Source organism: Echinops telfairi, unplaced genomic scaffold (assembly GCF_000313985.2).
Source record: "Echinops telfairi isolate 266 unplaced genomic scaffold, ASM31398v2 ScPeMD7_23;HRSCAF=83, whole genome shotgun sequence".
Lineage (NCBI taxonomy): Eukaryota > Metazoa > Chordata > Mammalia > Afrosoricida > Tenrecidae > Echinops > Echinops telfairi.
In genome coordinates this window covers 64,756,314-64,771,642 of record NW_022103920.1, presented here as the reverse complement: position 1 = coordinate 64,771,642, position 15,329 = coordinate 64,756,314, and the positions used below count along the sequence as shown (strand labels likewise).

General features: G+C 36.5%; 1 protein-coding gene across 1 annotated transcript in view; it reads right to left on the bottom strand.

Annotated features, from left to right (window-relative positions):
* The window catches only part of GLCCI1 (glucocorticoid induced 1), a 103,711-nt gene that overhangs the window by 61,512 nt on the left and 26,870 nt on the right, over positions 1–15,329 (bottom strand). The window contains exon 2 of the mRNA XM_045288953.1: positions 4,042–4,193. Coding sequence (XP_045144888.1) covers positions 4,042–4,062 — 21 coding nt within the window. The 5' untranslated portion in view covers positions 4,063–4,193. The remainder of the gene's footprint in view (positions 1–4,041; positions 4,194–15,329) is intronic.

The window sequence follows — 15,329 nt, the reverse complement described above, 5'->3', positions numbered from 1 at the left end:
AAGAAAAAACAACAACAAAGATACCACTTTCAGAACTAAAGTATGCCCAACACAAACCACAGTACTTTCAATCTTCCCACATGCTAGTGAAAGGTGGACAGTGAATAAGGAGAATCTAAGAATGAATTGTGTTTTAATTCTGGGGTTAGTGAAGAATACTGATAATGATGTCTCTAAGGTGAACCAGAGATCGAGATAAACATTATGAATGGATTTTGGGCTCACACTAGTCCTAATCTAAGAACAATTAGACCTTGGCCCTACTGAATACTTGCCCTCATGAAGAGATCACTGAAGATATGAGTGTTATAGCAAAGTGTGTTGAAAAAACTAGATGCTACCTGGTTATATGAAAAAATAGCATATGAAATTTTAAAGACTTATCTTCAAATAAGCAGCCATCTAAGTGAGGTTTCTACTAAGTCCATGTGGAAGATGCACATCAGCCTGTTTGACCCAAGGATTGTAAAAAATAAAATCCAAATCCAGTGGAGGGAATAGTATCAGAGCTTGAATTGTGACTACTCTGTTTGCAGAAGGCTATGGATGACAGTGGAAGCCCCAAATGCATTTGCAGGTCCACACATAAATTAAGCCGCTGGTGAATACCCTCTGAACATAGTCCAGGTATGTAGAATGACTTGCTATCAAATAGAAAGCATCGTGAAGGCAGACATAGTTAAGGCCAGGGGTCCTCAAACTTTCTAAACAAGGGGCCAGTTCACTGTACCCTCAGAGCCGTTGGAGGGCCAGACTATAGTTTTAAAAAAAACTATGAACAAATTCCTATGCACACTGTACATCTCTTATTTTGAGGTAAAAAAACAAAACAGGGCAAAAACACCCGGCCGGCTGGATAAATGTCCTCGGTGGGCCACATGTGGCCCTTGGGCCATATGTTGAGAACCCCTGGTTAAGGCTATCATGCAATATCATTTGATCTCCCTTTAATCCACTTTAAAGTTGTTTCTATTTTTAATATTTTATTTTCTATCTATGTCTTTCTAATGTTTTGTCTAGACATTGTTATTGTATTTCTTTGTTTGCTTCCCAATTTTGGCTTATGTGATTTTCTTTATGAGAAATCCAGGATAGGTAATTCCATAGAGACGGCAACTGGATTAATTATTGCCCAGAGTCATGGCAGGGGAGTTTGAGGGGAAGTGGGAAGCTAATAACAATGCCTATGAGAAGAAAATGTTCTGAAATTGATTGTGGTTATGACTGCACAACTCTTCTCAATATGAATGAATGATTAAATTACATGATATGTGACTTAAAAAAAAAAAGAGTTCCTATAAATATTCAAAAAAAAGAACAGTTTTCCCCTTTGGCTTTGAAGGTTGTACTACTCTAGTTTGGTTTTTTTCCTAGCTTTTTTGCTCTTTATCTGGCTCCGATTCTTACAGACAGTTTTTGTGAAGAATGAGTACGATCATCTTTGTTTATGAATAGTATCAGGGCAGAGTATATGTTCTATAAATGTTAGGGTATTTTAAATATAAAAATCAGCATAAGAAGAATCAACTGCCATTTTTAGTACATTGGTACAATGTCACCCATATATACTACACCAAATGATATATAATACTCACTAATATGTGCGTATGTGTATAATTCTATTCATCCTAACAACCCCATTTTAGTATAATTAAATTGAAGCGCATGTTAGCTAATGGACTGACCTGTGTTACAAACCTAGTTCCAGTATTTACTAATTTTATGACCCTGGATAACTTACTTAACTTTCCTAAGCTTTTCTCTCTCCATCTGTGTAAATTTACAATAGTCTTGTAAGAAGAGAATAAAACATAGAATATGAGACACACATATTCAACATACATTATCTCCTTTTTCCTCTTGTTGCTTTCAGATACATTTTCCTCAAATTTTCCTTGGCTTTCTTATTTTATACTATTTATACTATTAACTATGCTTCATCATAATTTTGAAAATAACTCCTCCAGAAAGAGAATTCTAAATTTTTTTAAATCATTTTATTGGGGGCTCATACATCGATTGTGTAAAGCACATTTGTACATTCCTGTCCTCATCATTCTCAAAACATTTGCTCTCCACTTAAGCCCATCATCAGCTCCTCATTTTTTCCCCTCCTTCATGAACCCTTGATAATTTACAAATTATTATTATATCTTACACTGTCCATCTCCCTTTACCCACTTTTCTGTTGTCCATCCCCCAGGGAGGAAGTTATATGTAGATCCCTGTAACAGGTTCCCCCTTCTACCCCACCCTCCCTGCACCCTGCTGGTATTGCCACTCTCACCACTGGTCCTGAAGGGATCATCCGTCCTGGATTCCCTGTGTTTCTAATTCCAAGATAGCTCTAAATTATGTGCATCCAAATCTCCCTCAAATGTCCAGGTCCACCTCTTTTTTTTAAATCAATTTTATTGGGGGCTCTTACAACTCTTTTAGCAATCCATACATCAACTGTATCAATCACATTTGTGCATATGTTGCCATCAACATTTTCAAGGCATTTTCTTTCTACTTGAACCCTTGGTTATTGGCTCCTCTTTTTTCCCTCTCTCCCCCACTCTCCCACCTTCATGAACCCTTGATAAATTATAAATTATTGTTATTTTCATATCTTACACCGTCCGCTGTCTCTCTTCACTCACATTTGTGTTGTTCATCCCCCTCGGGTGCTATATGTTGGTCATTATAATCAGTTCCCCCTTTCTCCCTCTACCCTCATGGTATCACTACTCCCATTACTGTTCCTGAGGGGCTTATGTGTCCTGAATTGCATGTGTCAAGGGCTCTTATCTATATCAATGTACATACTGTGGTCTAGCCAGATTTGTAAGATACAAATGGGTCATGATAGTTAGGAGGGGGGGAAGCATTAAAGTATTAAGAGGAATGTTACGTGTTTCATTGGTGCTATACTGCACCCTGGCTGACTCATTCCTTCCTTGTGAACCTTCTGTGAGGGAATGTGCAATTGTTCAGGCCCATGTCCTTAAGCTTTGCTACTTCAGAAGCCCACTGCTTGACATTTTAAACTCATCCCTCTTCCTCACAAACCTAAAAATGGATGGCAAAAGGCTAGGGCATAAAATATTTATAAAGGCAGAATAAGTAGGATGAATAACACATAAAAGAATCAACTTTCAGTTTCCAGCTTACGTGGAACAAAAACTGTGAACATGATATCCAAAATTTCCTCCCCTTTTTCTCGTTTCCCTTTCCTCAGACATAAAACTCTAATCTATCCATTTCCCTCACCAGGCCCCAAATGGCTTCTCCTATCTCTTTTACTCCCTCACATTTAAATGTTCTATTCATTTAATATCTGATTACATATGATCTCCCATTACCAAATTCTATAAATTTACATAGTACCTTCCTAACTATCTTGTAAGTTCTTTAAGGTCAACACCATCTCTTTTATTTTTAGTATTCTTAATAGTGCTAACAAATGTTAACAGTTTACTGTTAAAAGATAATTGTCAAGAAGTCAGATAATCAAGAATAAAGAACTTTTTGACATGGAGAAAAAGGTTTTCAAAGAAAAAGCTTGAGAATCATGCCACAAGTAGAGAAGGTATGACAAACAATAAATTTTTCTCTCAAAAGTTTTAGTCTTGGCTTTAAACAGAAAAAAAAAAAAACAGGTCTTTAACACAAACTTCCTTACTCATAAGTTAATTCTTTGTAAATCATCCTCAAGAATTGTACACTTTGTTTTAAAATACTTATTTTGTAATGTGACTACTAGTCATTACACTACTTACATCAAAAATAATCGTGAAATGATAGCTGTCTCTAAAACTATGTATTATTAACTGATGTGCTATTTACTGTGTCTTAAATAGTTAAGACCTTTACAATTCGGATAATAAAAAAACAACTGTAGAACTTATTAAAAGAAACTGTCTCCTTGGTCAGGTGAATGACTATTTACTTTCCAATTAGTGAGAAATACTTTTTTCTTTAAATTACATTCTATTACTGAGATCAAAACAAAAAAACCTACAGTCATTAACACTGACTTTGATATGCTTAGTTTACCTGAGTAGCTTTATCTTTCATGCATGAAGGGTAGTGAACATGAGGATCTCGTGGCCACTGTCCTGTGAGGTAAGGTCCTGTTATTGTATCCAAAGATGAGGTTCGCCTTATTGTACTAGAGGTTCGAACTTGCTGAGATTTTGGCCTGTCCACTATAAAAGATAAGAAAAGAAATAATTTAGATTAGTCTCAGATGAGTATAGTAAATGTTAATATAAACTTCAGTTAGAGAATGCCATCTGTCAAGTTTCCCTATAATATACATTTACACCAAGAGCCCTCTTGTATAATCTGATGACATTTACAGACCTGCTCCCAAGCAAAATATAGACACACAGTACAGCTTGCATATACTTTCACAGATTTCAAAGATCCTATGAAACCTATCCAATTTGAGAACTGCTCTAAGATTTACATACTATCACTACCGCCATTACTTTAAAGACTTTCTTCACCTGTCGTACTTGGATTGAATCCACATCAACTAAATCTTAAAATGCTAACCCCTTGCTAAAAACATTTCACTGGTTATTCAATATCTTTAGCTTAAATCCCTTATTATTTATTATGATGTAAAAAGCATTTCCAATTTGGCTCCTATGTACTTTAATTCTTAATTTATTGCTACTGGCTGCCTTTGAGTCAGTTCAGACTAATGGGATCCCACGTGTCTCGGAGTAAAACTGCTCCAGTAGAGTGTTCAATGGCTAATTTTTCAAAAACAGATCGCCAAACCTTTCTCCTGAGACATCTCTAAATGGACTTGAACCTCCACGCACATTAATCATCTTCCATCATTAGGGACTCCTTAATCTCTTGGTTTCTGTCATTCTCACTGCCCTGGAGGCAATTCCAATTCATAGCGACCCTGTGGGACAGAGCAGAACTGCCTTCATGGGTTTCCTAGGCTCTAAATCTTTATTGGGGCAGAAAGCCTCATCTACCTCTCTTAGAGCACTTTGGTGGATTTGAACTGCTCACCTTGCAGTTAGCAACCCCAATGTGTTAACCATCTATGCCACCACTCTTAGTACTTGTCTATAAAGCCATGCTAACTACAAAGAGACCATATGAACTACGTGTAGTTTCCCAAATGTTGAATGCACCCTCTGCCTTGGAATATTGCATGATTTACAGAGTCTAGAACTCTTCCCTCCCTTGTTTACTTCAAGGCAAACTTATTTAACTTCAAGACCAACTCAGGTGTCATACTACCTCTGTGGACCCTTCCCCAAATGCCTTCTTCTTTTCTCTTCATTCTCTACTTGTGAAGATAAAGAACCCTTCTGTACTCTCATGGCTTCTCTCTCTCTCCCACCTAAGTACAGGTTCCAAGAGAGTATAAACTCTTCTTACAAAACTGAAAAAAAGAGGTAATGCTTAATATAAAAATCATACCCAATGTAAATGGGAATGAATTTATTCAAAACTACAAAGTAATATATGTAATGAAACTTACATGAAGTTTCAAAAATTCATGGAAAAACTTTTAATTTCTTTTAATTCCTTATTGCCATGAACTTTTTGAGGCCCTCTCAGATATCCTAAGTAGTTTATTTCTAATATGGATTCGGTGACAGAATCTAATGGATTATAAACTCCTAAGGTTCAGTCTAATTCAGAGTTGTATGCCTCACAGAGCAAAATGTGTTTCACACACCAGCCTGTGTGATCACAAGGTGTCCATGGCATCAGGTATCAGGCACCTAAGACCCAGAACAAAACCATACCCAAGGTGAATAGGGGGGCGGGGGCTTGGAGTGGAGACCCAATGCCCGTCTGTAGACAACTGGACATCCTCTCACTGAGGGGTCACAGGGAAGAGGCGAGCCAGTCAGGATGCAGTATAGCACCGATGAAACACACAACTTTGCTCTAGTTCTTTGGTGCTTCCTTCACCCCACTATCATGACCTCAATTCTACCTTACAAATCGGATTAGACCAGAGCATGCACACTGCTACAGATAAGAGCCCACAACGCAGGGAATTCAGGATAGATAAAACCCTCAGGGTCAACAATAAGAGTACAGATACCAGTAGGATTAGGGGATGGTGGGGGGAGCAAGAGGGAATCAATCACAAGGATGAATCTAGAACTCCCTCCCAGGGGGACGAATAACGGGCAAGTGGGTGAGGGGTGACAGAGGACAATGTAAAATATGGAAAAATAATCTATAACTTATCAAGAGTTCGTGAGGGAGGGAGGGGGAAGAAATGGGCAGCAGATATCAGGGGTTCGAGTGGGAAGAGAATGCTTTGAAAATGATGATGGTGTGCAAATGTACTTGACACACTAGAATGTATGGATTGTGATGAGATGTTAGAGCCCCCAGTAAAAGTATTCTTTTTAAATGTGGTGCATATTTATTATTGAATGCTGTCTTTCATGGAACCTTCTTGGATCATATACACTCATTTCTCACTTATGTGTGTAGTTAGGTTCCAAAGATCAAAATCATGTGAAAATCTGCATTATGTTAAAATGAAGGATAACCACATTAGATCACAAAATAGAAGATGACTACATGCCTATGTAACTACCAAATCACTGAGAATCATGGCCCAGTCAAGATGACATATACCCATAATCATCACAGTTAGTTTTATTCTTGCCTTGTACCTTGGTATGTTAACACCAGATGTATGTCATTAGCGTGAAACAGTCACACAGCCAATTTTTAACTATTGTCCTAAGTGCAAAGTGTTGGACAGCAAGATAGTAAGTGAGGCAAAGATGGTCAGTTGCTTACTAGAAAAACAAAAGAAAATGCAATATACTCTGATGCTATGTTACCCATGAATCTTAAAACTACAATTTTTATTTCTTAAAAATTATTAAAGAAGATTTGAAATTTACCAAATCCCTACCTTACTTAGTTATAATTTGGGGGAGAAAGATGAGCTTTTCTATTTCTACTACTGCAAAGTCACAGTCTTGGAAACCCTGTCCTATAGGGTCGCTGTGAGTTAAATCTACTTGATGGCATTAAGTTTAGTTCCAATTTTATTGCACTGTAGGCAAACAATCTACAATAATTTATTTTTATTCTTTGGGGTTACCTGAAGTTCTATTACAATCAAAGATATTACTTGTGCTTTCTTCCTTATACAATTTACCTATATATGTACCCTTTCATTTTCACATTTATAATTACTTTGGTTTTTGTAATTTGTTAATTAGGAATACGTATATATCATGACATAGTTCAATTACATCAAGCAGTATTGTATATTTGCTACCACGTGTAGCAGTTATACAGTATTTAATAAATAGGCTTAAATAGCATTTAGTATATAGTATTTAATAGTAGTGTTTAATAAATAGGCTTAAAAAATCTTTAACAACTTTGTCAAAATCTTCTTTTAAAGAATTTACCCCACTTACATTTCTTGTTATAACAAAGCTTATTTAATCATTTATTCCCCTGTTTTATAGTGCTTCCATACTGCCTAATTTGTGTTTTATTGTCTTTTCCCTTCCCTTCTCCTTAGACTTATGTAATTTGAAAGACAGACTATTTTCAACTATTTCTGTAAGTTAATTCTATTAATTCTTTTAAATGTTTTTCAGATTAAAGAAGTAATGATTTTATCAACCATAGAATATATGAACGTAGCATTTTCCCATGATCTCATTTATAATTATATGCTTAAACTTAAACTTACTTTACATTCCATTAGAAGGAAACAATACAATTATTTCTTGAGAGACAAAGACAATATTTACAGCAGTTGAATGCTAAACGAAGAAGGCCTATGTAAAAGTCAGCTACAGCCAAAAAAGGAAGTCATTATATATGTGAAAAGTCTGTGCCTTGAACACAAACTTCTTAAAACTATTTCAAAAGTTGTGCATAGTCTACCAAAAACTCCAAGCTAAGCATTGCCGTCAAGTCAACTCCAACTCACACAGGCCTGACAGAGTAGGGGTTGAGAGGGTGAATCGTCACAGCAGCAGACAGCCTCAGCCTTTGCCTCCCAGGGATGGTGGCGGGTTTGTTCCACCAACTTTGCTATTAGCAGTTCGATGTTTATGCCACAATATCAACATGTAAACAGCTTACTTAGTCATTTAAGCTCCTTTCAACTTGGTAAGTAACCAGTAAAGGCCATTTTATGTTTTAAAATAAGCAAATGATGACCCATTGGTCTTATACACCATATTCTAATCTATAGTTACTAATTTTTCTTTTAATGTATTTTTAATCATTGTACATTTGACCAAGTATTCATATAGGCACAAGTGTAAGCATGCTGAGACATGCACTTATTTAATTATAAATCAGATTATGTACTCTTATTACTATCATATGCACTATAAAAGACAAAAAAACTTATGCATATAATTTAGTTTTTAAAAAGGTATATTTTTTTCAAAATAATAATTTATAAATTATCAAGGGTTCATAAGGGAGGGGGGGGGGGGGAAAAATCAGGACCTGATGCCAGGGGCTTAAGTGGAGAGCAAATGTTTTGAGAATGATGAGGGCAATGAATGTACAAATGCGCTTTACACATTGATGTATGCATGGATTGTGATAAGAGTTGTATAAGCCCCTAATAAAACTTTTAAAAATAAAAAAGGTATATTTTTCCTGTACTTCACTGGAGAGGCCTAACTACCTTCAATTAGTGCATGATTGGATTAAGATACCAGAAATTAAGTGCTGAATTCAACCTAAAGATTGGCTAGTTTCCTCTAATTCTAAGACTATAATCCCAAATCTTAACTGTATAAATAAGTTTATATACAGATAAAGCACACATAATCAACAGAATATATATATATATATATACACAATGTTCTACAGATATATTTTCCTTTTTAAGAAAGAATAAGTTAAGGCAGTAGCAGTCCATCCAATCGTTATAAAATTCACTCCATCAGCTGTGATTTTTAAAAAATTGTTTCAATAAAGCAAATGTTCAATCCTATGCGCTTCACACAGCTAATGGAAAACTTCCAGTATCTTTCAATTCCATTTTATCATTAAAATTTTCAAGCTCCCTCGTATATTTATCTAAATGTATGAAAAAAATCAAAATGAATTTATCTCATTATTACTTAACCTGACTAAGCATCAGGAAAATAGCTTCTTCTTAAATGGAGAAACCACATCTACCAAGAAGTCTATTAGCTCATAATCATTATTACTAATTAAAACATGTTGTATCTCTAGTTTGTGGACAGTACTGTTTCAAATACCAAGGAGAATTACAAAAGAATTTTTAGACACTTGCTCTACAGAGCTTATATTCCGGATGGTAGAAACGTGATACACATAATTACACTGTTGTAGCATAGTGGTTACACGCTGGGCTGTGATGGGTAACGTCAGCAGTTTGAAACCACCAGCAGCAACTCTGGAGAAAGATGGGACTTTCTATTCCTGTTAACAATTACAGTGTCCGACACTCACAGGAGCAGTTGTACTATGAACTACAGGGTCCCTATGAATCAGTATCAACTGGATGCCAGTGAGGGTTTTTTTTTAAAGTTTATAAAGCAGTATATATATGGTATGTGCATGCCAATGAATGTAGGAACAAAAAAAAGGCATGATAAAAAACAGACAACAGATAGCAATGATGCTCTACAACTATACTGAGAGACACCTTCAAAACGGAGCTAAAAAGTCCTGCCAAGTCACTTAGTCTCATTGCTAATATCTCTTTCACATATTTCAGGTAGAATCCCTCATCTAGTAACACTAACAAAAAAATGTGAGGGCTCCACTCCATGAGAGACAGGTGTGTTAACTCAGCCAATAAAAACCCTATGGAACATAGTTCTATTTTGACAGAGTCGTGATGAGTCACAATCAACTCAAAAGCAAGTGTTTTACATAAACTAATGAGTAAATGCTTTTCTAAATTTAATATTATCCTCACTGTCAGAACCAAGAAATGATCATTCTCAGTGGTAGTTTGTGGAAAAGCCTTCCCATTACATTACTATACAGATTGTGTTTTTCCCTCCACTGAATAGACAGCCACATGGCAACAGCAGCTGGCAGGCCTGGGACTCTTCTGGGGCACTTTATTGGAGATTCCACACAACTTGCTCTCTAGCACCCAAATGGAATTCTACTTGGAAGTACTAAGAGTAGATTTGAACATAAGCTGCTATATTAGGTAATTGAATCAGAAGAGAATACCAAACAAGGGATTGTTCTGAACAGAAATAAAAAGATAAAATCTAACTACCATATGGCAATATAATATGATATTAAGTGAATTTGTTCTCCACAACTTTTAATGTAGCAACAATGTTCGCAGGCTGGTTAATTAGTAAAACTTGGAAAATATGACATCTTAAAAAGCTAATCAAGATTAGAAAGTAGAATTTCTACAAATTTAGTGCGGGGGACAAAGAAACTTACAGGATATAGCTATAGAGGAATATGAAACAAACCAGCACACCTTCAAATGACCCTGTTATTGAAAGGTGGCGTTGAATCAGTTCTGATTCACAGCAACACTGTCTTGTGTTGTCCTCACAACTGTGATGTGCTTGAGCTCATTGCTGCAGTCACCATGTCAATCCTCCTTGTCCATGCTCTTGCTCTTTTACTGCCCTCCCTTTTACTTTGCTCTTCATGCTGTCCTCTTCCAGGGACTGGTCTCTGGTAATGAACTTGTCCAAAGTACATGAGACAGTGTCACCATTCTCACTTCTAAGGAGTATTCTCTGGCTATACTTCTTCCAAGATAAACTGTTTGTGCTTTTGGCAGTCCTTGATACTTTCAATAGTCTGCACTGCATCATAATTCAAATGAACAGATCTTTCTTCAGCCTTCCTTATTGAAATGCCATGGTTGTATCAAGGCATATCTTAATCCTTAGTGATATCCATGCTCAACATTTTAAAGAGGTCCTGTGCAGCAGAATTATACAAGGTGTCCTTTGGTTTCTTGGCTGCACTGATTGTAGATCGAAGCAAGAAAACAACCTTGAAAACTGGAATCTTTTCTCCGTTTGCCATGATGTCACCTATGCCAGTTGTGAAGTGAGAACGTTGTTTTTCTTTACATTGAGCTGTAATCCATACAGAAGGCTGCAGTGTTTGCGTCAAGTTCTCACTTTCAGCAAGCAAGGTTGTGTCACCTGTATACCTGATTGTTAATAAGCCATCCACAATCCTGATATAATTCTTCATATAGTTTCGTCATATAGTTCAGCTTCTCCAATTATGTGCTTAGCACACATATTTCGTAAGTATGGTGAAAAGACATAACCCTGATGTACACCTTTCCAGATTTTCAACCATGAAGTATTCCAGTTTCTGTTCCAATGACTACCTCTTTATCCATGTTTAGGGTCCACATGAGTAAATGAAATGTTCTGGAATTCCCATTCTTGTCAATACTGTCTATAGTTAGTTATGGTCCATAGTTGAACACCTTTGCATAATCAATAAAAGATACAAGCAAGAAGATTTTTGGCATTCTCTGCTTCCAGCCAAGCTCCATCTGGCATCAGTAGCGATCTCCCTTGTTCCTCATCTGCAGCGGAATCGGGTTGGACTTTCCAGCAATTCCCTGCTGAAGTACTGCTGCAGCCATCGCCAACTGATCTTCTGCGAAATTTTGCTTGCATCTGATATTGATATTGTTCACTATTTTTCATATTATAATGGGTTGTTTCTTTAGAAATGATACAAATATGGGTATCTTCCAATTAGTTGGCCAAGTAGCTGTCTCCCAAATTTTTTGGCATAGAGCAGTGAGTGTTTCTAATGCTTCATCAGCTTGTTGAAACATTTCAAAAGGTACCCCCCATTAATTCATGGAGGCTTGTTTTTCAGGAAAGCCTTCAACAGAGCTTGGACTTCCTTCTTCCGCACCACGGGTTCTTTATCATGTGCTAACTCTTGAAATAGTAAAATACGCATGGTATTTTTTATGGCACAGTGACTGTGTATATTCTTTCCATCTTCTTTTGATGCTTCCTGCATCATTCAACTTTTTGCCCATAGAATCCTTTCATCTTACAATTCAAGGCTTGACTTTTTTTCTTCAGTTCTTTAACTTTTATCCTTTTTGACTTTCTTACTCAAGTCTTTGCACAGTTCACTATAATACCTAACTTTGTCCTCCCGAGCTGCCCTTTTCAGCTCTTTTACTTAATGTTCGATTAAACTCTTTTACTTAAAATCTTTTCTTCCATTTGCATTAGCTACTCTATATTCAAGAGGAAGTTTTAGAGTCTCTTCTGACATCCATTTTGATCTTTTGTCTTTTTTAATGACCTTTTGTTTTCTTCATGTATAAAGTTCTTGATGTTGTCTTACAGCTCATCAGGTCATTTGTCATTTAAATGTTCAATGAGTCAAATCTTTTCTTGTGATGTTCTCTAAATTCAAATGGGATATGCTGAATTTTGAACAATTTTGGCTGTCATATTTTGGCTATCATAAATGTTTTAATTTTCTTAACTTCACCTTGAACTTACATAGGAGTACTTGATCTATTCCACAGTCAGCATTCTTGGAACTGCCAACCTTTCAGCCAGTGGCCCAGTGTTTAATCATTTGCACCACCCAGATTAAACAAGAAATAGCATACCCCAAGCCCATTGCTGTCAAGTCAATTCTAACAATAGTGGCCCTAGAGGACAGAATAGAACTGCCTTTAGGCTTTCCAAGACTAATCTTTACTGAAAAAGACTGCCACATCCTTCTCCCATGGGGCAGCTGGGAGTTCCTTCAACTACTGTGTAAACACTGTAACTCCAAGAAACAAAGCTGTCACCATGAAGAATCAACTGCTTCTTACTTTACTCAAAATTCATTGGTTGAAATTGTAAAGTCTTCCCGAGTGGTAAAAGCCATGTAGTTCAGCAAAATGAATAAAATCACTAGGTGTGTTCTAATTCTTTTATTACAAACAAGCTATATTAATATGGACAAAAATATCATATTAACAATGCTAATAGCTCAAAGCACCCACATAAAAATAATTCAGTCTGAATTTAAGCTCTTAAAGTAAATACCTTGCTAGAAAAACTTGCTAGCTAACTTAATATCCAAAATGAAGTCACCAAGACCTACAATATATGTTAAGTGTTTATGTGCATCCTATGGGTGCACATATATTTGTGTACATATGAATGTATTACATAACATACCACTGAATGTCAAAGGGAAAATTGTTCATTTCTTTAGCCCTGTTAACATCATGTGGGATTAACTATGAAGCAGCTTTCTAATATGAGAGTAAGCTAAAACATATTGTCACTAGGGTTCAGCTCATACACACATGGTTTACTCCATGAAAAATGGGTTTAAGCATGTCAATGACATTAGGGATGGCTACCAAACAAGATCTCTCAATAATTAATATGTTCTCAGTCTCATTATTCTTTATATAAAATGAAAATTGGGCTAACTCTCTACCAATCTAATATATATTAATCTTCACCATACAGTAAAATTGTCACTAGTCTAAATTTTCCAAAGTCAGCATAGTCTGACGCACCTTCACCAATGGCCTGTAAGAGCCACATAAAACTGCCAAAATTCAAATAAACATCAGATAACAGATTAGACACTAAATCTGAATATGCTACTGCAAAATGAAACCAAAGGTAAAAATTGAAGTGCTATCAAAATTCTGAAACACTAATTCAACTAACCCTGGAATTCTGCCACTGAAGACATCTAGAAAGTCAGCAGAAATGACCACATGGCTGTCTTATAGAAATCGGGAAAGGAGCCATTCAAGATGCTGACAAGAGAAACAAACATGCTTCTGACTAAATGAGGCCCCAAGTATCCCTGTAATCTGAGGCCCATCAAGAAAAACAGTTTTAAAATGCAGCCAGGCATCCATTTAGGGATAGTTCTCCAGATTACAGCTCTCCCGATAAATTTATGTCAAAGGAAACACAAGTTGAGATAAGATATTTGGAGGTGAATGTCAATGTTTTCAAAGAAAATTCAATGAAGTATCTGTTTCTAATATCAACGTTGAAAGAAATCTACAGCAATATGGTTATGAATCCTGGTGGCAAGCAATGGAACAACATATAAAAAAATTAAGGTACAGCACTCAGCTACAATACTATTTCAAGGAAGCTACATATACAGCAAATGAGATGCTGAAGGTTTTCTATATTATTGTTTTTAGAGCAGCATTCTTTAAAGAAACGTTGGCAAAGTAGTAATTAGAAGAATTTCAAATAGATTCAATTAATGGAGATTCCAAACTTTTAAGCTCAATTATGGATAAATGGCTCAAATGTTAAAAGGAAATAACCAGAGTATTAGTAAAAATGGAAAACAATATTCTAAATTAAAGGAGCACAAGCATTCCTTCAGCAGAGGGCTGAACATGTCACAGAACTTTGTTTCAACCATTTTTTTAACTTCCATTTAAAGCACTGGTAGAGCTTGGAAATTTCTTTATTGAGTTAAAGAATTTTCATATCCAAGGTTTAAATACATAGATATAAAAGGATACAGACAGAATGTGCCAATCTTGACGACTGTGCCATCAATATTATTGGTTAAGCCATTTTCCACCTCACCCCACCCCACCCCACCTCGATATCTAAGGCAGGAAATAATCTCCCAGTTTGTTATGTGTAAAAAAGGCGTTTTCTTCTATGTTTACCTTTTATTTAGTGAAGAAAACAGAATAAATATAAAAATATCACCTGTCTTAGTCTGGGTACTTTAGAGAAACAAATCCACAGATACTCATGTATAAGAGAGAGTTTTATATAAAGGTTAGGTGCATCAAGAAAACATCTCAACCCAGTGCTGCCCAAGCCCACAAGTCCAACATTAACCCATTTATCCAACACCAATCCACAAAGTCCTCCTCCATCTCACAAAACAGACGCAATGACGCCAACTGAAGGAGCAAAGCCGAATCAGTGAAATGTGTAAACGTCTCAGTGCTGGCAGGGATCTCCACCTGGGCACTCCAGCACCCAGGGCTGCATCAGGGCAGGTCCATGTGGCTTCTCCTCAGGGATGTCTTGCAGGAAGTGAGCCTTGCCAGCTGAAGCAGGGAACTGCCTAAGGCAGCTGCACCCTGGTCCGACCATCAGAAAGCAAGAGACCTGAGAACTAGAAAGGCGAGTCTCACTGAGCCATTTATCCCTCTGTCCTTCAATTAACCCCACATGTGTTTATCGGTCAGGTTGGCACAATAAACTACCACCTCATCGCCCTTATAATAAAGATGACTATTAATATTTTTCAGCTGTCGTTATGTTGGAGTTTATGCTCATACATACAGAATACACACATAGACACACACCCTTCTCCATGATTGT